The 23211-nt window shown below is 43.8% G+C and overlaps 1 protein-coding gene and 1 long non-coding RNA gene across 20 annotated transcripts in view; one reads left to right on the top strand and one right to left on the bottom strand.

Moving 5' to 3' along the window:
* The window catches only part of LOC122751408 (microtubule-actin cross-linking factor 1-like), a 287171-nt gene that overhangs the window by 13900 nt on the left and 250060 nt on the right, over positions 1 to 23211 (bottom strand). For 9 of the 19 annotated variants that reach the window (XM_043998438.1, XM_043998450.1, XM_043998446.1 and 6 more), the window contains 13 exons: positions 19447 to 19616; positions 17194 to 17353; positions 15688 to 15882; positions 14924 to 15052; positions 13707 to 13850; positions 12660 to 12848; positions 9359 to 9476; positions 8337 to 8500; positions 7823 to 7834; positions 6797 to 6959; positions 6284 to 6438; positions 4226 to 4300; positions 2587 to 2604 (listed from right to left, as the gene is read on the bottom strand). In XM_043998438.1, coding sequence (XP_043854373.1) covers positions 2587 to 2604; positions 4226 to 4300; positions 6284 to 6438; positions 6797 to 6959; positions 7823 to 7834; positions 8337 to 8500; positions 9359 to 9476; positions 12660 to 12848; positions 13707 to 13850; positions 14924 to 15052; positions 15688 to 15882; positions 17194 to 17353; positions 19447 to 19616 — 1692 coding nt within the window. The remainder of the gene's footprint in view (positions 1 to 2586; positions 2605 to 4225; positions 4301 to 6283; positions 6439 to 6796; positions 6960 to 7822; positions 7835 to 8336; positions 8501 to 9358; positions 9477 to 12659; positions 12849 to 13706; positions 13851 to 14923; positions 15053 to 15687; positions 15883 to 17193; positions 17354 to 19446; positions 19617 to 23211) is intronic. The other 10 variants (XM_043998441.1, XM_043998451.1, XM_043998443.1 and 7 more) reach the window with 3 other exon arrangements.
* Positions 10681 to 13897, top strand: LOC122751412. Its single transcript, XR_006355787.1, has 2 exons — positions 10681 to 10835; positions 13524 to 13897. It is a non-coding gene; the product is annotated as an uncharacterized LOC122751412 (long non-coding RNA).

The following is a 23211-nucleotide window of genomic DNA, read 5'->3' as shown; positions in this document are numbered from 1 at the left end:
CCTCTGAGATTACAAAAGCTACTCTGGGACCCATTTTCTTCTAGGGCTTGTATCAATTTATCCAGTCCCCTTCCTAACCCATATACTTCTTGGTCCTATCTTCTATTGATGTCTCAATGCTTCCCAATCGGTTAAACGATCACCTCTAAAACAGAGAAAGACACAGGAGACATAAATAATGTTCTATCTCCTATCTCCACACCTTTGTCCAGGCTGTCCTACAGCCCTGGAGGTGCTCCCTCCCTGCTCACCTCCACCACCCAGCTTCCCTCAAAGCTCTGTAAAAGTGCCGCTTCCAATAGGAAGCCTATCCTGACACCCCTCAGTTACTAGTTCTTGCACCTCTGGAAATTTCTATCTACTTAGGAGATGTATTTTTTATTTAATTTTTTGAGCATATTTTTTCCTCAAAAGAATGTAAAGTCAAGGGAAAGGATTGTTGTTTTTTGCTTTTGCGTCCCCACTGCCTTGTACATAGTAGGTCACTAAACATTTATTAAGTGCCTACTATGTTCCAGGCAATGTGCTGAGCACTAGGGATACAAAAAGAGGCACGAGACAGTGCCTGCCCTGAAGGACTTTAGTTGGGACTTGAAGGAAGCCAGGGGAGCTATTAGGCAGAGACAAGGAGGAAAGCATCCCAGGCATGGAGGATGCCAGAAGACATGACCATAGTTGAGAGATGGAGGGTGGGTTCTGAGGAATAGCCAGAGGCCAGTGTGACAAGAGTGAAGAATAGGGGTGGGAGTGGGGGATAAGAAAACTAGAAAAGTAGGTGGGGGCTGGTTATAAAGGGCTTTCAGCATCAGAAAAAAAAGGATTTTGTATTTGGTCCTGGAGTTTATTGAGTGTGGAGGGGGGCAACATGGTTGTACTTGTGCTTTAGGAAAATCACTTCTGTGGCTGAATGGAGGATAGGCTAAAGGAGGGAGTGGTATTCAATAAATACCTGTTAGAAGGATGAGAAGGGAGAATAGGATATCAGGGTTCAAAAGGGTAATGAATACCCAGAGTATAAATTCAGGACCCTTGTTAAAGAAGTGGGATTCCTCAATTAAGAGAGGTGGAGGATTCCATCTGGAGGGGGAGGGGAGTGGAGAAAGACATAACTTGGGTTTTCAGAAGGAAGATTTATATTCTGATTGCTAATCTCACTTAAAGAGACTTAAAGATTCAAGAAAGATTTCACAAAGAAAAAGGCATTGATTGCCTTTACGAAAATCATCCCAATATATTTGTATGTCCACATGCATTCCCTGGCTCCATCTCTCAAGTCCTTCCAGCTGGACTGAACACTCTGCACTCTTAGGTCTTCCTCCACTTCTGACATTCTGTGCTTTGGTCTAAGGTTCCATCTGGCTCTGCATTTCTCTGCCTTCTATTCTAAGGTCTCTACCAGCTCTGTCATTTTATGTCTAGGGTCCCTGTTATGGAGGAGTCTGTGCACTAGCATTCTTTCTTGTTCCAATGGAGAGAGTGTCTGCATTCTATGAAGTGGTGGTGCCACCCCCTCCAATTTATTTGACATTATTATTTCCAAGAGCTGCTTTTTCACCTTTTAATTTCTTTTGCATGGGTAATAGCCTGGCTCTGCATAAACCAGGCTCTGCATAAACTTTATAAAAAATTTCCATTACTCTGTCACCTGCCAGATTATCTTTAGTTTCTCTATCCTAGGTTGTCTAAATTAAAATCAAACCAAACTGCAACCACCCCTCTGAAGATGATGATTAATGAAGGCTTCTAAGTAATTTGAAGAAAAACCTAGTTATCTTTTTTTTTTTTTGCTATTAGAAATAAAATCAATTCAGGGGAATCAAGTCGGCCTTCAATTTGGTTTTACTAATCATAGTTGGACATAATCACACATAGACATAATTTATCATGCAATGTATGTATGATATAAATGCCAGATCTCTTTGGGAAGCCATGAGAGATTTAAGTGACCCAGTAGGTAGAATTCATTTCTTCCTACAATTTAAAAAATACAATTCCATCAAGTTCTGTTTTGCAGGCCAGATTCAGAAAGGCCAGGAAGTCGCATAATTTACCTAGCACCAGTTATACTTCTATATTTCCATTTGGTATATCTAAGCAAAAGCTCCCAAAGCATTCAAATAAAGGACCCTTGTTAAAGAAGTGGGATTTGACCCCTTTAACAAGGGTCAAATAAAGAGCACAGAACACTCATTCTGGGACTTCTTTGCTCAGAATAATTTTTCCAATCATAAGACCAGAATGCCATGCCATGTCTCAATGAAAAAACGTGAGGATACTATCCCTTAAAAAAATGGAACTGGACATGGCTAATAATTGGATCATGATTAAGAGACATCTGGGTGTCTGAGTAACACAGATTCGTCTGTGGATTTCAGTGGAATTTTTAGCATCCACTTCAAAATATATACTGAATCCTTTCATTGCTGAGACTGCTCTGAAACTGTGGCCTGTATGTGAGCCTCTTGATGGAACCATATGTGACACAAGCATGCTACTGATCACTCCTCACCACAGCAAAGGACAGAAAGCATTAGCTACACAAACCACATTCACTTAGAGGGGTGGGCATCGCAAGGCACACTGTACCTGATTGCCGAGGAAGAACTATGGAAAACAAGGGGGAAGAAGGAAGGAAGAAAGAAAAATAAAACAAATAAGAACATTTAATGAAATTAATATTAAATTATGAAAAATCATTTAATCATGTTACCAGTCACTAGAAACCTGTTCACATTCAAGCCACCCGTGCCCAGGAGACACTGACACCTTAAAAGGTAAGAATCAGGCTCTCCGAGTATTCTGGGAAATGGAGCCCTTTGGGCTGGATCTAAGCTAGATTTAAGGGATCCTGAAGTCCCCTCCCTCCACTGTACCATAGCTCCACCACCACACACACACACATACACACACACACACACACACACACACACACACACACACACACACACACACACATTTTCTCTCTCTCTCTCACACCCATACACACACACCCATAGATGAGCATACAATTTGCTAAATCTTTTGATTTAACAAAAATTGTGGTGAGTTTTTTCCTATTTCTAAAGCAGAAGCATTAATCTAATCCTCTGCTATACAATCTGGCTGTGTAGTTTTACTCCCATTTGGTAAAACCTGAGCCTTTCCTTCCTGCTGCACACAGGAAACCTAAATGGGTATGGCTACTCCATTTCCACAGACTGTCATTGAGGACAGAAGAGAAACCATAACACTAGCACATTTTTACTTATGCAAATACTGAAAAGACTACGATGAGGTTTCTTACTGTAGGGAGACAAAGGTGAAGAGCAATGGCTTTGGCATCAGATGATTTGACTGTAACCTTGGATAAGAAGTCCCTGCATCTCTTGGAGCCTCTCCTGGACTAAGGACTCTAGAACTCTCTGATGCTGTCTGGAGGTTTCTGACAGGTCGCTTGTAACCAGGACAGCCTGGCTTGCATTGTTTACTTCTCCTGTTGTATTTGCAACCTCTGCTGACTCCAGTCTGAAACTGCATGGGTTGGCTAGGTAAGATAATTAATTTCTTCGGGGCAGCTAGGTGGCGCAGTGGATAAAGCACCAGTCTTGGATTCAGGAGGACCTGAGTTCAAATCCAGCCTCAGACACTTGACGCTTACTAAATGTGTGACCCTGGGCAAGTCACTTAACCCTCACTGCCCCGCCAAAAATAAAATAAAATAAAATGAGATAATTAATTTCTTCAAGACTCAGTTTCCTCCATCTACGACATGAACTTAACAGTTGACCCAAGTATGTACTTGGGCTGGTGAGAGGAACATGTTTTGTAAACTTGCTGCAAGCTCATCCTTCGTGAATAAAGGATGCCCCTCAGTGACTCAGACATCCCTGGATGGTTTCTACCTGACATATGTCCTCATGCTCGCATGAAACAGTGGGGAGGCTTCCTTCTAGTACAAACTGCCTGTCGTCCTGGTAACTACTTATTTAGCCACATTTCATGCAATGTCTTAGATGGCATCAAGAAAGGAAAAGAAAGACCTGACATCTCTCTCCTCACCGAAGTGTTTGAGGGAGCTATGGTCCAGCAAGGAGGTGGTCCAGAATGCAACTCAGACTGAATGAGCTGAGAAGCAGGGCCCATCCTGTCTAAAGATGAGCACCAGTCCTGAATCTCAAGAAAGCCCTATTGTTCTGTGAGATGAGGCCCCTGACCAAGGCCTCTCGAGTGGCATCCCCGTGCTTACCCGGTACTTGTTCTCCCCAATCTGCTCCACCTGGAATCTTTTTGCGCACTTGCACTGAGCCACCTGTCTCGTGACCTGTGAGGGGGGAACAAGAGGGAGAGCTAAGGACAGGTTGTCAACATGCCCTCTTCAGGTCAGTGGCACAGGCACCTTTGTCTGCCACCCCGAGTCTCCCGCAATAGGCTCCCTGAGGGGCAACAGGAGGGCTGCAGCTCAGCACCCCTCAGGGTCTGAATAGAGCTTGGTCGGGCAAACTGTGCAGGCTGACTGTCCAGGGCACAATAAGAGGCAGTGTGATAGAGTGGAAATAACACCAGACTTTGAATCAAGAAAGCCCCGAGTTCAAATCCTGCCTCATCTCACTTTCTAAGACCATGACAAGTCATGTAATTTCTTCTTCCTCTATGTTCTCACCAGATTATGTTGCCAGTTTTTATTATCATCTATTTGCAAATAATTCCCAGATCCGTATATCCAGCCCTAGTCTTTTGTCTGAGCTTTAGTCCCATGTAACCAACTGCCTCTTGGAATGTGCTAGAGCTACCTCAAAGGCAGAATCCACTATCTTCCATCATCTTCCCACCTTCTCCCAGTCACCAAGGTCTATAGCCCCACATGTCCAGTCAGTTGCTCAATCCTGTCATTTCCATCTCAATCACATTTGCTCACATCCTCTCTTCTCCACTCCCATGGCTAACACCTTCTTTCCAACCTTCTTTGCCTCTCATTTGAACTACTTGGATAGTTTCCTAATTAGTCTCCCTGCCCCGAGTCTCTCTTCATTCTAATCTATCCTCAGCATGGCTGCCAAAGTGATTACCCTGAAGTGCAAGTTCTGATTGCATCATCCCCCAGCTCAAACACCAGGGGCCCCTGTCATCTCTAGGATCAAATATAAGCTCTGATGTTTAAGGCCCTTCACAGCCTGGCCCCTTCCTCTCTTTTCACATTCCTCCCCTTGATTCAGCCTATAGCCCAGCCAGACTGGCGTGCTTGCTGCTTCTCCCTTGTGGCATCCCAGCTCTCATCTCTGCCCCTTAGGATCTCTAGAGGTCTTCCTTTGTGGAGCAGCTCAGACACCATCGTCTTCAGGAGGGCCTGTGTTGGTCCCCGAGTAGCTGGTGCTTTCCCCTCTTGTAGATAGATACCTTTTGGGTACAGGCTGCATCCCCCCCCCCGTAGAATCCTAGACCCCTGAGGGCAGGGATCCTGGTGACTTCTTTGCCTCCTCAGTGCTTAGCCCAGTCCCTGACACACAGTACATGCTCGATATATGCTTGCTGGTTGACTAATGGTTCTGAGCTCATTTTCTTCATTTTAAAAAAGGGGATGATAATACCTGAACCTGTAAAATCCTTGAGAAAGCTTTCATTGCTAAATATCAGTCATTATTACTTTCACTGCTATTGTTATGGGGCTTGTCTCTTACTACCCACCCTGCTACCTAGCATCCTGGACATTCATATGCTTTTAAAGCTTCACACAAAGTATAAGCACCTAAAGGGCAGGGACAAGCTTAGTTTTGTCTTTGTAGAGCCATCACCTAACAGTTCCTTGCACACAGTAGGTACTTAATAGATACCTTCTGAATTGAACCGAAGTGAATGTCACCTGAGAGGGCTGGATCGGAACTTGCCATTTTAGTTGTCTTATATGCATGACATTCTCATTCTCTCTCTCTCTCTCCATATATATATATTTATAAATCATCTGAGGCAGCAAGCTCTGTACATTCCCATCTCCATAGAGAAGTTTCCTAGAACTGGCACTAGGTCATTTTCGATGATGACCAACAGTTCAGTGACCAAAGCGGCCCACTAAAGCCCTAGATTTTTGCTCATCGAACTACAGCAAGGCTCTCCTGGGAGCATGACATACTTAGCAAAGAACTCCTTGAGACTGGGTTTCTCTCAAACAGGCCTAAACAAAGGGCTGAAAACATCATGATGCAAACCCACCTCCACCAATGAGCACCAAATTCTGTTGTTACCACAATCACCATCTGGGAGGTTTAGAAACTAGGGCTACAAATACAATGGAAGTAAAATGACTTTATACCTCATCTTCAATCTTGTCTGCATCAGTTGTTGGTCGGTAAGCATCCTTATTAGGATGGAGAGCAGCCACAAATTCATAGTAATCAATATAGCCATCACCGTCTCGGTCAAAAATATCAGCTACAGCAGCCATTTCTAACTTGGTGGTGGGGAACTCTGAATCGGAAAAGAAATCACCTTGTGAAACACCAACCAGGAAGACTCTGGGAGGGCTAAATTAGAGCAAGCTGTGTCCCTAGTATCAAATACAAGAGAAACCTTGTTTTAAAGCACATTTAACTTAGAATCCCTATTTTTGTGAAGTGAGCTTTCTTATACTACTGCACATTACTTTTGTTCTTGGTGAAATAACATTAAGTTCCTCACCTCCTGCAACATTACAAGTATTTTTGGTTGTCAAATGATTTCTTCCCTTTACCTAGAAGTTCTTTCAGTACTAAGCCAACATTTCGCTTGTTTCAAACACGTGGAAAAAACATTTATAAGTTTGTTTCAGAGTTGTGAAAAGACTCACTGGATGCTAGAATCCCATCAATGAATTCTTGCCGGGTAATTTTTCCATCTTGGTCTTTGTCAATGCGTCGGAAGAAATCCATCACCCGGGACTTTTTGTGATTCATCCAGCGCATGTACTTCTTTCTCCAGACATCAAAGTCAAAGTTTGCAAATTCCTTCAACTGGACAAACATGACTGGAGATCAATATGACTCGAGAGTTTGGGTACATGGAAAACTTGCCCCCAAGCAGACTGCAGCTTTCAGACACTCAGTGAAGCCATGCAGGCCTTTCTTGGGGCTGGGGGGGAGGGCTCCACCAAAGTTTATAGTTGGATATGACATTTTGAAAGGCATGACTTGGCTACTCTCCTAAAAGCCACAGTTACTCACACAAGCTGTGGTGTGGTAGAGCAACAGGACAGACACCATAACTAAACAACTGCCATGAAGGAAATGCAGCCTAGAGGCATCACAACAGAACAGGCAGAGGATGCTTGGCTCTTGCTCTGGGCTTTTGGTGAGCAGCACCTTCTCAGACATACAAGATTAGGTAGGTCTTATTTCAGAAAGGTTGCCCTTAATAAATCTCCAGCTATTTGGGATGGCATGGATCCTACTGAGATCCGCCCAAACAGAAGGATCTAAGCAATGCAAGCTGCATTCTCCCAATCATCCTTCTAGGATGCCTTAGGTTGTTCTCCAGGGCTGAAGCAAGAGAATCCCAACATGGTGCCCAAGCAGGTTTTGAAATGGCACCAATGGGAATAAACTGTCAATGAAACTTTGCTTTGTGGGAAATGGCAAGCCTATGCAGGATGCAGGGCAGTTCTCAGACATTTTGACTGTTTTAACTCAAAATGCCTACAGTGCTTCAACCAACAAAGAGCAGTTTTGTCCTCCACCCCTTGGTTTTCCAAACTTCCAAAAACTTCCAAAGTTGGAAAGAACAAAGGAAAACAAATTATGCTTAAAGCTCAACTGACCTAAAGGAGGGAAAAACCCCAAACAAACAAAAAACAGAAAACAAAACAAAAACCACTCACTTCTGGGCAGAGCTGCTTTGTTATGCATAAACAAACAAACAAACAAAAGATATTATCAGTTTCTTACAAAGCATGTGAAGAGTACTTACTACTGAGCTTCCGTAGAATGGGTGAGGTTACCTCAAGAAAGGTGTCTTTCTCCAGGTTTAGTGAGAATTGATCAGCCACCCATCTACAGAAGTCTGTGATTTACAACTTCCATTCGGAAGCCACCCAATCACATTGTCTTCCCCAACTTTGTTTTCCTGATTCTTAATAAGCCCTTGGTGCCAATGTGGTAAAGTTACAGGGTTCATTCTCATAGGGATCAATACACTTTGCTTCATTCCAAAACCAGAGATCAAACCTGCCTCACAAATATGTACTTTTGGGTCACAAGGGGTCTGGGCCAAAAACAGTGGAGAGGAGTCAATACAAAGTTCCTTGGACTAGTGGGAAGTCCTACCTCCTACTGACAATGGTTCAGGAGTGCCGTCCTTTTAGACAACTTCCCCCTCTACCCCAAGGACATTACCTCTTCCAGTCTGTCCAGCATGTCATTCAGTTTCCGCTGCCGATCTAGGGCCAGGAGCCAGACCTGCTGCCAGCGGGCTGATAGCTGGTGGATCCGGGGGTTTTTTGCTTCAGACTGGGAAAGGAGTGGCATAGGTGGAGGAGCAGCCTGGCTCAAAGACTTCCCTAAAAAGAAAAACAAGCACATGGGGTATTGGAAGCAAAGAAGAATTTTACGAGCCGAGGAGCAGGAATAACTTAGAAGCACATTACAAAGAAGTATGATAAATAATTGGGGGGGAGGGGGAGAGAAGGGGGAGAAGAAGTACAGGATAACAAAACCTTTAAATGCAGAGGCAATCTACTTAAACACAGGCATTCACTCTTCCTCCAAATCCCCATGCTTTCTTTTTTCCTATTTAGTCTATCAAAGTTATGACCCACTTCTTTGGCCATAAGAAATATATCAATCCAAGTACGGAAAGAATGGATTTAAACAGGTGCTGATGTGTCCTAGAAGTGAATCAATGTAAATAGAATGTAAACAGTTTAGCAGGACTTACTGAAGGACAAGACTGAAGGCTAAAGAAAGATTCGTTCATTTATTCTCCAAATTTCATTTAAACTTACAGAAGTTGGGCAGCTAGGTGGCTCAGTGGATAAAGCACCGGCCCTGGATTCAGGAGCACCTGAGTTCAAATCCGGCCTCAGACATTTGACACTTACTAGCTGTGTGACCCTGGGCAAGTCACTTAACCCTCATTGCCCAACCAAAAAAAAAAATTAAATAAATAAACTTACAGAAGTTAAATTATAACTATAATTTGCTCTTACACTGGTCAGACAGATTATGAAATAAGATCCATATTTTGGTGGGGGGAGGGAAAAAGGCTCATTAATATTTTTGAAAGTGAGGGGAGAAAAAAGAAAAAAAGAAAGAAAATAAGAAAACCAGGCTTCAACAGTCCCTGAGCAAAAGGGCATTTAAAAAAAAAAATAGGAGGAAACAGTTCTTAGGCATTTGGACAAAAGTTGGGAACATACGGTTACTGCGAGATTTTTCAATGAAAGGTGCATGAGTTGGTTCTATGGCCTTCCTCTTATACGTCTTTGTGACACGGTCTACATCAGGCTGTTTGCGAGTCATCTCTTCCATAAAGGCCTGTTAAGCACAAACAACAGGAAAACCCACTAACAATTATTTTCACAGATCTAGATGAGACCCAGCTGTTTCTTGCTTACAAACATCAAGCTGACACAGACATTAAAAGGGCTGGCTGGCTAGATTAACCATAGTGCAATTCAAAAGGGTGTAGCCTTGGTATTTTGTGTTCATCATCACCTCTCGTGCACTTAATGCTAATAAACATATCATAGATCACTAGAGGCAATGAGGTATAATCGAGTGGCTGGACTTGGAGCCAGGATGATCTGGGTTTGAATACTGAACGTGACACTTACTAGTATGTGACCACAGGCAAGTCACCTAAGATTACTCATCTGTAAAATGGGCATAATTTTGCATCACTTACCTCAAAGGGTTGTGCTTTGTACAACTAAACACACTATATAACTGTTGGCGATGATGATGATGATGACATGGTAGGAGTAAAATGAACAAAAGACATGCTTCGATCTGCAATTTTTTTTTCTTTAATGGAGACTAGTTGGTTCTGACACAACTTTCCTCTGGACCCTTTGGTTTTAATCAAATAACAAACACCAGCAGAATCCCTGCTGTGTGCAAAGCCATATTCTAGACAGTAAGGGGAATAATATTAAGATGACTAGGAAATGGCTTGTGTCCTGCAGTAGAAATTAGAATGGAAGATAAGATATGAACTCAAAATCTGTGACTGTAGTAAGAAAGTGTCTAAGAGAGGTAAAGATGCAATGCAAAGAAATCTCAGAGGATGAGAGGTCCCATATGGCTTGTGGAGAGGACCAAAAGGAAGAACAGGAAATTACATAAGTTACCTGGAGGAGGGGGCATTCGAGGTGGAACTTGAAGGGAAGGAAAGCCTTTCAAAAAGAGGAAATGGGCAAGAAGGGCATGTTAAGTCAGGTGGGGTGGACTGAGACAAAGCATGGAAATCTGGTGAATCACAAGCAGACTAGCAGTGAGCCTCTCTCTCTGGACTTAGCTAGGATGACTCTTGGGTCCATCCCTGACAGCCTGTAAAGACTTTGCATGCAACTGGCATAACCTTTCAAGGACTCAGGGTCATTTCCATGCCACAGTAAAAAGACAGAACAAGAATTTGTTGAAGGTAAAGGGCATGAGCTAAACATTGAAAGGTTAGTCAACAAACAGCTAGTCTTTAAAAGCCTTGTATACCAGGCTAAAGGCTCTGGACTTACTTTAGTAATCAATGGAAAACCTTTGGGCTTGTGAACAGGGCAGTGATAAGAACTATGCTTTAAAAGATTACTCCAGCAGTGTACAAGATGAACCAGAGAAGAAAAATCAAAAGAAGATGGGGAAGCAAGTGAGGAGAGTATCACAACCATAAAGGAAGAGGTAATGCGGTTGGTTAGCAGTGAGAATGGAGAGCTAAGGAAAGGAAACAGATGAGATTAGGTCATAGGGTTTTAGAGCTAGAGAGGCATTTAGAGATTATTTAGTGTAATCCTTTAATTTTACATATAGGAAAATTGATGCCCGAAGGCTAAAGAGACCTCCCCACTGCAACACCACCACAGGGTGGCAGAGCTGGCACTAGAACCTACATCTCCTGACATCGTGCTAAAGAGCTGACCATATACAGGCTAGGGGTCTGACTCCAAGACAGAGAAGTAGGAGGATTGGGTTTTCTGGGGAAAGAGATGAATTTACAACAGCCCATGATGAAAGGACATGGATAGATTTTCCACATTGGAAAGAACACCCATGAGAATAAGTGAGCTGTTCTACAAAGTACAAGAGAAACCATTAGAGATGTGCAACTTAGAGAAGGAGAGTCACATGAAGGATTAGATTAATGCTGCTTGACCCCAGGGGCAGAACTAAAAACCGGGGCGAAGACTGTAGAGGTAAAGGTAGGTTCGCCCCAAGGATGCCCTCTGCAACCACATTAGCTAGCCCAGAGCAGAGGGAGCTTCTTCCCCACCCACCCCTGCATATTCCTGGAACTTTTCAGGCAAAAGTCAGCTGACACTTGTTGGATACATTGTAGAGGGATTCCTAGTTAGCTACAGGTTGGGCTACATGACTTCTGTGGACCCTGCCAATCCTAAGATTCTAGATCCAACTGTGGATCTCTTTAAGTAGCCAAGTGGGAGGTGCCAGCAAGACATGCAAACATCTGGGGATATAATCGCAGCACAGAGATGACTGGTTAGGGATGGAGAGAGATTTATAAGTCATCTGCACAGTGGTGAGAGTTAATTTTAGGAAACCAATACCCAAGGAAAGTCTGCAGAGAGAAAAGAGGGATGAAGAAAATGACTCGGGAACCTAATTTTTTAGGGCAGGGAAGACGTGTGTATGTCTATACACAGAAGGAAAAGAATGGAGAGGGAGAGCTTGGAGTTGAATGAATAAATGAGAAGATTAGTACACATGCATGTGTGTGCGCGCACACAGACACAGTGGGAAGAGTATAAGGTTTGGAGTCAAAAGATAAGGGTTTAAAGCCCAGCTTTGTGACTCACTTTCTGACCTTGGGTCAGTCACTTTACTCCTCAAAGCCTTCAACTATATAATATTGGAGTGTGTGTGTGGGGGGGTGCAGTTTGCAGGGTTTATACCCCACAGTCTCTATGGTCCCTTCCTGATCTAAATCTATGGTCCTAAGAGAAGCAGCGAAAGGTCTTGGTGGAGGTGGAAGGGGTCAGGATCCAAGCCCAAGAGGAGTGTGACTTGGAGAGGAGGGGAGAGGGAAGAAAGACAGTCTTGATGAAAAAAGAAGTTTTGACACGTGTGTTGGGGAGGAATCTGAGGGGGCTCATATCACACGGTCTCAGTCACCATGAAAAACAAGGGGTGAGTCTTCTTCTGAGAGCGAAGGAAGTGTGTGTGGAGAGAGAACTGAGGAGGACAGAAGTCACTTGGAATACTGGTTATGGGAAATGTGGTAGGAAATGACAAGAAGGGCTGCTGAACAGCAATGAGGGCCCAGGGAAAGTGAAAGAGCATCGATCATTTGGCCTGGCCTTGTGTGCACACATTTCTATGGGGGTTCACTAGGCTCACTCAGTGGCATTTCCAAGACCTGTTTACCCTGCATAGGGAGATCAGTTGCCAATGTCCTTGGCTACAAGTACTGTCAATTAATAATTCTCTAATCAAGCAAGCAAGAAAAAAACACTTTAGGAAAGGAGAGTAGGTTAACAGTCCCAGTACCTGATGCTCAGCAATGAGGGATTTGACTCGGTCAATATTTTGTGGAGTGGGTTCTTGATCTCGCTGGATAAGGGTGGTCTCAGCCCACTGAATCCAAGCTAAAAGTTCTTCCAAGAGTTCAGCATTTGCGATGAGTTCTGAAAGGGCTGCTTCAAGACGCTGCTGGTGTTGTTTTGCCCATGTCAGAACCTGGAGAGAGAACAAGAGAGACAGAGGGGGAGAGAGGGAGAGAGAAATGGTGTGTGAGAAATAGAAAGGGGTGGGGGGAGAGAAAGAGAGAGTTGGGAGAGGAGAGAGAATGCGTGAGAAAAACAGACAGAGAAGGAAGGGGGGGGAGAGAGAGCAAGAGAAAACGAGAGAGAGTGAGCACGTAAGCAAGTGGGGGTGGGGGGGATGAAGATGGACAGAGAGAGAAAGAGAGAGGTGAAAGAAAGAAAAGGAGATAGCGACACAGAGACAGAAAGTGAGACAGAGAGACAGACACAGAGAGGGAGGGAGGAGGGGAGAGAGAGAAAGAAAGAACACCACAATAAGCCTCTATATTCAAGATAGATCCCTGTGTGCTATGTCCTGTATTCTGCCGTCTCACAGGCAGATTATCATCCCCACTTTACAGACAAAACAAGTGAGACCCAGAAGCCAAGTGCCGTGCTCAAGGCCACAGAAATGCAGCCTGCTGCATTCTCCTCCAGTGCTTTCTCTTCTATTCTGTGATGCTTTTGCTCAGGAAGAGGAAGAGATGCATATTATGTGCTGTTTGCTAATAGGAAAGAATAACAACATCACTTGCAGGCTTCCTCACATAGATGAGTAAGACCTGCTTAATACAAGAGCACTAATTACTTTCCTTTTTTTCCTTCATAGACTGGGGCGTATTATCATGAGAATGGGTGTGATACCTAACAGAAGAGCATTCCTTCAGTTCCTGTGCCCATGAGAATAAGAGACTGGAAGAGCGTCTTGTCCAAAGCCAAAATGACGTTGACTTTCTAGAGCTCTAGGAAGTCCCTTTGGTTTGGCATCTCATTCCGGAGAACAGGGGCTCACCTCCTCAAATCGTGCCCGGATAATGGTGATCCAGTGTTTGATGGTGGTGACGCAATCTGGGTGGCACACTGACAGGATGACTTCTCCCATCGCCACGGCTGCATTCACATCCACTCGCTTTTCCTCTACCTTCTTCATGAATTCCTAAACACAAATTTCAAAACATGAATTAGGGAAATGTCTTCTCTTGACAACTGCCGACAGACATTTGGGTCCCATTCAGAGGGGGGAAAAAGACAACAAAGAACTTGCAGTCAGTTTTCTTTCACTTTCATAGTTAAACAGAAACCTGGTGTTTTCTGCAACTGCATCCTTGTTTGCCCAGATCCACAAAGTGCAGAGATGGAGGGGACCATTGGGTTATTGAACAGAAGAGGGGCCTGTCTCTGAGGTGGGGACAAAGGTCTGGGAGTCATCATAGGGGGCACAAGGAGCCTATCTTAGTTGTGCTGATTTAACCATATACTTTTCCACCTTTTAAAAAATATTTCTAGATTTCTAAAACTTAAAACTTTTGGTAAAGAGTAGTTTCAGGCAAAAATAACATGACGATGAATACAAAATGTGGCAACCTCTAAGAAAAAAACCAAAACCGCAGGGTCCAGCCATGCTGAAAACATACATATACACAACATAAAATAGTGGGAAGATCAAAGTGGGAATGAACAGCTGGCTTTCTCCTTAGGGCAGACCAGCTTAAAATAGTTGACATCAGACAACATCCTTCAGCCTAGTAAGCAGGTCTTACAGGACCAGAAGAGGCAAATAATTTATAAAGACCAGGACCCTCATTAGGGGAAATAATTAGCCTCATTCTTTGCAAAGGGCCACAAGGGGTTATAAAAACAAAGGGATTGGGGCAGCTAGATGGCACAGTGGTTAAAGCGCTGGCCCTGGATTCAGGAGTACCTGAGTTCAAATCCAGCCTCAGACACTTAACACTTACTAGCTGTGTGGCCCTGGGCAAGTCACTTAACCCCCATTGCCCCGCAAAAAAAAAACAACAAAACAAAAACAAAGGGATTCAGGGAGGCTGAATCTTTAAGGCGATACAAAGGGTAGTCATTTCCTCCAGTCAACTCTTCTTCCCACTAGACAAGTCTGGGATGCTTCCATTTCATATGACACTTCTGAGTAAAGAGTGCTCAGGTCTTGGGGTGCAGGGTGGTCAGCCCCTCTCAGCATGTCCTCCAAAATCATTCCTTAGAGTGCCTTACCTTGTGTACATCAATGAGGGACTGTAAGGCTTCTGTGTCATCAGGAAGTGCTCCCCGAAAGCGGAGGGTCTGCTCGGCTTCAGAGAGCCACTCCAACAGCATGTGGACTGCATTTCGAAATTCTTCTGCCTACAGGGACCAAGGGTAGATGAATGAATGAGACTCTTATAGCAGCTCAGTCTGTGACCTGGGGTCTACAGCAGGAAAAGGAGCCCAGGCCTTGTACTATTTTTAAAAACTGTATCCTGGGGCAGCTAGATGGCGCAGTGGTTAAAGCACTGGCCCTGGATTCAGGAGTACCTGAGTTCAAATCTGGCCTCAGACACTTGACACTTACTAGCTGTGTGACCGTGGGCAAGTCACTTAACCCCCATTGCCTAAAAAAAAACAAAAAAAACTGTATCCTGAGCAAGTGGAAGTACTGAGAGGTGGCATGGTCCAGAGGACAGAGTGTTAGATTTGGAGTGAAAGGTCCTGGGTTCAAATTCTGACTTTGCAAACACTTACTATCTGTGTGATTGTGGACAAGTTGTTTCACCTCTGTTGATGAACCTATGAGTCACCTCTTCATTTGGGGGGCCTCTAATACTAATGACCAAACTCCAGGCCTGCAGTGTTGGTCTTTTTCTCTAATTCAAAGAAGGGGGAAGTGCCTGATGAGATCATTCAGAATAGGAATTCCTGACTTTTGTCCTGCTCTGAAGCAGAGGACGAGCCAGCCACATCCATGCCCATGCCCAGGGATACGGGCACTCTTCTCGCACCTGCTTTAGGGCATGCTCCAGCCTGGTCTGCTTGGACACAGAGAGCTTGCACACGGTATCCCAGCGGGTGCTGAGTTCCTGCAGCTGCACCCGTACCCATGTGGTGTCATCCCGGCTGTTGTCAATCAGCTCTCGCCCAGACCGCTTCAGGACCTGTACAGTGCCAGTGCGCTTTCCCAGCTCCTTCTGGAAAACCTGCAAAGGGAAAAAGGAGCCCACTAGCCTTTACATTGCTGGAAGCATGCACAGGTCATACAGATCACTGACTTGGGGGATCCCTGAAGATTCTAGTGTTTTAGAATCTAAGGTTGCCATGCAGCTTCTGACAGGTTAATTCAATTCAACTAGAGGCCGGGCACACAAAGACAAACATATCCTGCCCTCAATGAGCTTACATGTTTACTGCAGGAACACCAGGGGAGGATATACAAAGTAACTTAGAGAGAGAGAGAGAGAGAGAGAGAGAGAGAGAGAGAGGGAGGGAGAGGGAGGGAGGGAGGGAAGGGGGGAGGGAAAGAGAGAGAGGTGGGGAGGGAGGGGGAGAATAAGAATACTAACAGCTGGGAGGATCTATCAGGAAAGGATGGGAAGTGCTCTGAAGGAAGCTTGAATCCTAGAAGATTGAAGTCTGGAGGGAGTGTATTCTAGACCAAAGCTTCTTAAACTGTGGGTCACAACTCAACACGGGGTTGTGTAACTGAATGTGGGGTCACAAAATATTTGGCAATACTAAAAGGTTACGTATAACCTATTTTATATACCTATATATCTGGGGTTGCTTAAAAATTTCTCAGGCAAAAAGGGCTCATGAGTGGAAAAAGTTTAAGAAGCCCCAGGCTAGACATTGGGAATGGCCTCTGAAAGAATATGGATTATCAATGGATACATTTTAAAAACAGGCTTCTAAGACAGAAACATTGTTTCCATTACTGAGGAAAAAAATGTCCTATCCTCCTGGGAGTTCCTGGAAATGGGATGCTTTTTGAATGCCTCAATCCTCTGAGTATATGGATCCAGTATTCTGGTTCATTCTGTGACAGTCTATGAAGTCATCCAAAAGACTACAGAGGGAGGGCATAAAATGGATTCTCAAAGGGAAGTTTACACAGCAAGAACTAGTTTAGACAAATCTTGTGTGACTAGTCCAGAATGGCACCAGTGGTTCAAGCTAGTACATAAAAACAAGAACAAAGAAATAAGAAACGCTGTCGTTATCTCTTCAGCATAATCACAGCACTTAGGAAAACCTCTGCCTCACTGAAATCAAGGACAGGTGTGGCGGCACCACCACCCACGGTGTAGAGAACAGGGCCCGGGCCTCGTCAAGTGGGTGACAAATAAGAGCCCACAGATGAGAACCAGAGCATCCTCCCTACCAGGACAGGGGGAAGCTCTCCTTGTTGCAGATATTTCCTTCAAAGAAGAAAAAGAGGTAGGGCAAAGGCAGGGAAAAACCAGAGTGAAGATGGTGCGGCCTTTCCTGCAGCATGGGCTCCTGCTTCCTACCTTGTGAGCATCCATGAGGTTCATGACCAGGTCGAGGTCCCCGTGGACAGGCTGGTCTTCGGCCAGCTGTGGCTCCACCTTGTACAACCAGTCAACCAAAGCCTGCAGTGCATCCATGAATTGGCCAGAGAAGAGGAGGGCCTCTTCTAGCTTATGCTGCCTACAAAGTGAACATCAGAGCTTCAGAATGGCAGAAGTCACTTTTATTAATTAATTCTGAAAAGGTATAGTTCTTTTGTAAAATCTTATTCTTATTTTCAGTTCTCCATTTTTTCCTTCCCTCCACCCATTGAGAAGTCAAGAAATAGGATACATATAAAATCATGCAAAACTTATTTCTGCATTTGCCACGTTAAAAAATAAAGGGATGGGGCAGCTAGGTGGCGCAGTGGATAAAGCACTGGCTCTGGATTCAGGAGTACCTGAGTTCAAATCTGGCCTCGGACGCTTGACACTTACTAGCTGTGTGGCCCTGGGCGAGTCACTTAACCCTCATTGCCCCACTAAAAAAAACCCAAAAAACCAAAAACTACACAAAAAATAAAGGGGAGGGGGGCAGCTAGGTGGCGCAGTGGATAAAGCACTGGCCCTAGATTCAGGAGGACCCGAGTTCAAATCCAGCCTCAGACACATGACACTAGCTGTGTGACCCTGGGCAAGTCACTTAACCCTCATTGCCCCATGCAAAAAAATAAATAAATAAAAAATAAAGGGGAGGGGGCAGCTAGGTGGCGCAGTGGATAAAGCACTGGCCCTGGATTCAGGAGGACCTGAATTCAAGTCCGGCTTCAGACACTTGACACTAGCTGTGTGACCCTGGGCAAGTCACTGCCCCACCAAAAAAAAAAAAAGAAAGAAAGAAAGAAAGAAAAATAAAGGGGAAAAATGCTTTAATCTGCACCCTGAGATCATCAATCTTCTGTCTGGAGGTGGATAGCATCTTACATCATGTGTACTTTGGAACTGCTATAGATCACTTTATTTGTCAGAGTAACTAATTCCAGAGAGGGAATAGTTCTTAAGAAACAACCCTAGACAACCACTTATCTGGAAAGCTGAGAAATACTGGAATGTGTAAACAAGGGCGATGCATGGCTATTTTTAATAAGAGGGGCTGGGATCTCCACTAAAGTTCTCTTCCTGTGTCCTCTGGGTAGCATGGGGGTAGTGGTCCTGGGCTCTTAAAGGCTATGCCCAGAGCGCAGGATCCAACAGGTCTGACAAGCTGTCAAGGCTCTGAGCACAGGTCTGGAGATGACCCGGATAACTAACAGCTGAGAAAGCCTCGCCTTCAGAATTGCTGCCACAAGAAGATGAATTTCCTTTGCTATAACAGCTCAAAAAGCCATCTGCTAAGGTACAGAGGGGTTGCATTATACATTGGTAGAGGAAAAACACTGACAATTTCACATCTCCTGGAAATAAGATCTAAGAGTTTAATTACATCGATAGCCAAACACACCCACAAAAGCATTAAATGTGAACTAGCTACTTTTTACAACTCCTATAATAATGAGACAGGAATGAAGAGGGGAACGATTACTTCACTGGTACAGGGAATTCCCAGAAGAGGAATCTCTCTCTCTAGCCATGTAGACTGGCACCTTTTCTGCAACCTACAGGTTTAAGAGTATTGCTTAGAATACTGATATCACACTCAAACAGAAATAGGACCCACTCAACCATAAATAAGGATTCCTGTGGGCCACATGTTGACTTAGAAAACCACATATTAACATTATCTAGGTTCTATTTTTATTTGTTTTGTTAACTATTTACCAATTAAATTTTAAACGTTATTGCTGTGTGTTTGACATCTCTGGCCTAGAGCACTAAGTGACTCACCCAGGGTCACACAGAAAGTCAGTGCCAGAGGTGGGACCTGAACCCAGATCTTCTTGGCTGCTAGGTCAGTTCTCTTTCCACTCCACTATGTTGCACTGCTTTATAATAACGCCAGCAGCTAAAAGAGTGAATCCTAAGCTATGTGAAGGAGCTGGTACCTTGTACTTCCAACTTCCCTTTAGAGTGCTAAGAGGGCAGAACGTTTAACTTCAAATTAGACAGAACCAGATCTAATTGTGTTGTGACTATTTTATAATTTTATATACAAATTCAAGACAGAATTACAAGGCTAAGAAGTCAGGCTTATCCAGATCTTATTGAAGCCCAGCAACGGTAAAGCAATGTTAGGGCTACTTTCTTGGAAAGTCAACTTTCCGCACAGACCCAGAGGCCCATGTCTATGCTCACCGTTCCACGGACTTGCCGCACACAGTGTCCCATTTGTCTCTGACTTCCCCTAAGCAGTTGTCCAGTTTCTGAGCATCATCAGGAAGCGAGGTCTTTTCTTTCAGGGCTCGGCCAGTCCGGATGGTAGTATCATACACAGGCTGTTTGCCACCAAGTGTTTTCTGAAATTCCTGTGGTTCCAAACAGAAAAGGAAAAGCCTATTTTAGATGAGATACATTTCTAGCTTAGAAAAAGAGAGGCAGGGACAGTTTTCTGGCCACATAAGTGGAAGAAGCATGAAGACGACAGTGCCTTCTGCTGACTTTGTTGTATCAGAGCTCTTCCAAGCTGCTCACAGCAGGGAAGGAGTCAAGGTCCAAAGGATGCCACAGAAAAGGCACAGCAGCCAGGTCAAGGCAGACAGCATGGAAAAGCAGAATGCTCAGTGCAAGTGCTGGTCCCACAGTACTGAAATTAAAAGCGGACCTCTCCTGATTAGCTCTCAGTGAACTCCAAGACTGCAGTGGGCCATACCATTGGTCACAAGCACACTATCAGGCAATTTTGCTGAGCTACTCCTTGTGCATGAATGGGAGGAAGGGAAGTTGTCTGGGGACTGGTTAGGAAGCATCTGTTATGTCAAGACAAAATGTACCCCCCCCCAAGACTTTTCAAATTTGCTGTATATAGGCTTTTGTTGTTATTTTGAGTAGCACAAGATGTCTACCTAAGACTAACTCTTTTGTACTGACGATTTATTCCTTGAAATCATGGATTCGAGGAATCTTGGAATTAAAAGAAGCCTTGGAAGAAATTTACCTTTTTTTTTTTTGGTGAGGCAATTGGGGTTAAGTGACTTGCCCAGGGTCACACAGCTAGTAAGTGTTAAATGTCTGAGGTCAAATTTGAACTCAGATCCTCCTGACTCCAGGGCCAGTGCTCTATCTACTGCGCCACCTAGCTGCCCCAAGCCATTTACTCTTACACATAGTTAAACACATTCCTGACAAAAAATCACAGAGATCTGCTTAAAAACCTTTACTGATGTGGTATATGAATGTAATGAAATTCTATTGTGCTGTAAGAAGCAATGAGCAGGAGGAGTTTAGAGAAACCTGGAAGGACTTGCATGAACTGATGATGAGCAGATCCAGAAGAACACTGTACACAGTATCATCAACATTATGTGTTGATCAACTGTGATAGACTGGATTCTTCTCACCAATACAATGGTACAAGAAAGTTCCAAGGGACTCATGATGGAAAAGGCTCTCCAAATCCAGAAGAAAAAAAAAAGAACTGGAATATAGACGCTGATTGAACCATACTATTTCTTTTGTTTTTGGTGCTGTTGTTTTTCTATTTTGAGGTTTTTCCTTATTGCTCTGATTCTTCTCTTATAGCATGACTGATGCAGAAATATGTTTAATGTTGTTATGTATGTGTATATGTGTATATATATGTGTGTGTGTGTATATATGTGTATGTGTATGTATATATTAAAAAAACCTTATATCAGATTGCCTGCTGTCTAGGGGAGGGAGGAAGAAAAATTAGAAATTGGAAGTCTTATATAAACAAATGCTGAAAACTGCCTCTACATGTAACTGGAAAATAATAAAATACTTTTATTTAAAAAAACCCTTTACTGACAGGCTATTCATTACTTTATGAGTCAGCCGATTCTACTTTAGGGGAGTACTGAACTGAGTACTAGGCCTGGAGGCAAGAAGACTTGAGTTCAAATCCAGCCTTAGATAATGAGATATTTGTAAAATGCCTTGCAAACCTTTAAGTGGTCTATAAAAGCTAATGACCATCACACTACCATCATCATCATTCTGGACCACTCAGTGTTAGGAAGTTGTAATTCAAAGCTTGCCTCTTTGACTTCTGTTTATTTAGCCCTCCTTTTGCCGCCAGCTGCCGTCAAGTAAAACAACTCCAATCATTCCACACAATTGCCCTGGAAACATGTTCCCCTTCCTTAAATCTTCTCTTCACCAGTTCATTCTTCCTTTTTTTTTCAGATTTTTTTTTTCAGATTTTTTTTTCCATTTATTTAGAATTTTATTTTCCCCAATTACATGTAAAAACAATATTAATGTCCATTTTCTAAACTTTGTGCTCCAAATTCTCTTCCTTCCTCTCTCCCCCTCCCTTAAGAAGGCAAGCTATTCAATATAAGTTATACATGCATAGTCATGCAAAACATTTCCAAATTAATCAGGCTGTGAACGAAAAGACAAAAAATTCAAGAAAAATAAAATATATTATGCTTCAATCTGTATTAAGATATCAATTCTTTCTCTGGAGATGGATCACATTTTTCATCATAAGTCCTTCAGAGTAGTCTTGGATCCTTGTATTGCTGAGAATAGCAAAGTCATTCACAGCTGATCATCACATTGCTTTTACTTTTTATACACTCCATTTCACTTTGCATCAGCTCTTGTATGTCTTTCCATTAACCAGTTCTTTCAATCAGCCCTGGAACAGCCTGGTTTGCAGTCTCCTACCATTCTGCACACATTTCAGCTGGCCAATGTCTCTTTAGAAGACTGGTGCCCAGAACTAAGCCCAATCCTCCAGTTGTGGAGGGAGGACTCTTCTGGAGAAGTGATTTCCGTTTCTAAGGCCTCTGGCCACACGAGGTCTTTATTTTGGCTGCCACATCACAGTGCTGGCTCCTGGTGGAGCTGCACTACAGTTCACTAAGTTTGGCAGCTATTTGACATGAAAGAGTGTCTTGCCAAGCTTCCCCACTATGGGCTTTCTGAACCCGAGTGCAGCGCTTTACAATGGCACCTACTGGACTCCACTTGGCTGGATTTGGCCTACTGCTGCTTTGTTAGCTCTCCTGCCCACAAACCCCATAAGTGCATGCCATTTACATTTCCCTCTGAGTCACTAGAAAGCATGGTGGACAGAACATGGCCAAGGACAGATCTCTGGGGTTTTCCAATAGAGACCACCTTACAAACTAATGGACCCAGTAATCCTCACTTGGATTCACTCCATCAGTAAGTAAATGAAAATGTACAGCTCCACATGACTCACAGACAGCATGAGAAACTATCACCCACTTGGCTGAAACTGAGGAGCATCCCACTGATCTACCATCAAGGGGTCCTTCATCCAAGACACAACACCTAGTAGACTGAGGGATGGCAGAAGTTGTTCTTGCTGAAGTCATGCTGAATTCACACTTAGGACAGTATAAGAAGTTTAAGGGATTTCATAGAATTGTAGAATTCCCAAGATGGAAAGAGTTTGAGAAGCCGGGCAGGCCAAGCTACTCCTTTCCAGCCTTCTAAGGGTTCATGAGGGCTCCACATGTAGACCCTGAAGGAGGGAGAACCTTCTCTCCTGAGACAGTCCATGCCACAGATGGACAGTTTTCACTGGGCCTACAACACACCTTATATGTTAGGGTCTCAAGCCCTTCACTGGCCTGGTTGGCTTGCCCTGGAGGTACTTTAGTTTGTTACTGTTCTCCTTAAAATGTGGCCTCAGAACTGGAAATAGTTCTCCTGATGTGGTGTGGCTGGGATGGCATGCACAGTTGAACTAGCCCCTCACTCATTAGGGACACTGTCCTTCTCAGAATGGATTTTTGAAATCTCATGGCCTTTTTAGGGCCACTATGCCATGTTGTTGGCTTGCAGTCCACTAAACTCTAAAGATCTTTTTCATATGACAAAGTCTGAGGCTAGACAGCGATTGGTTGGAGGGCTTTAGACCAAATGAAGGTTAATTTCCAGCATTCCACACCTCTCTAGATT

The sequence above is a fragment of the Dromiciops gliroides genome, chromosome 3 (genome assembly GCF_019393635.1).
Source record: "Dromiciops gliroides isolate mDroGli1 chromosome 3, mDroGli1.pri, whole genome shotgun sequence".
In the NCBI taxonomy this organism is placed as follows: Eukaryota; Metazoa; Chordata; class Mammalia; order Microbiotheria; family Microbiotheriidae; genus Dromiciops; species Dromiciops gliroides.
This window is presented reverse-complemented; position numbering and strand designations above follow the sequence as displayed.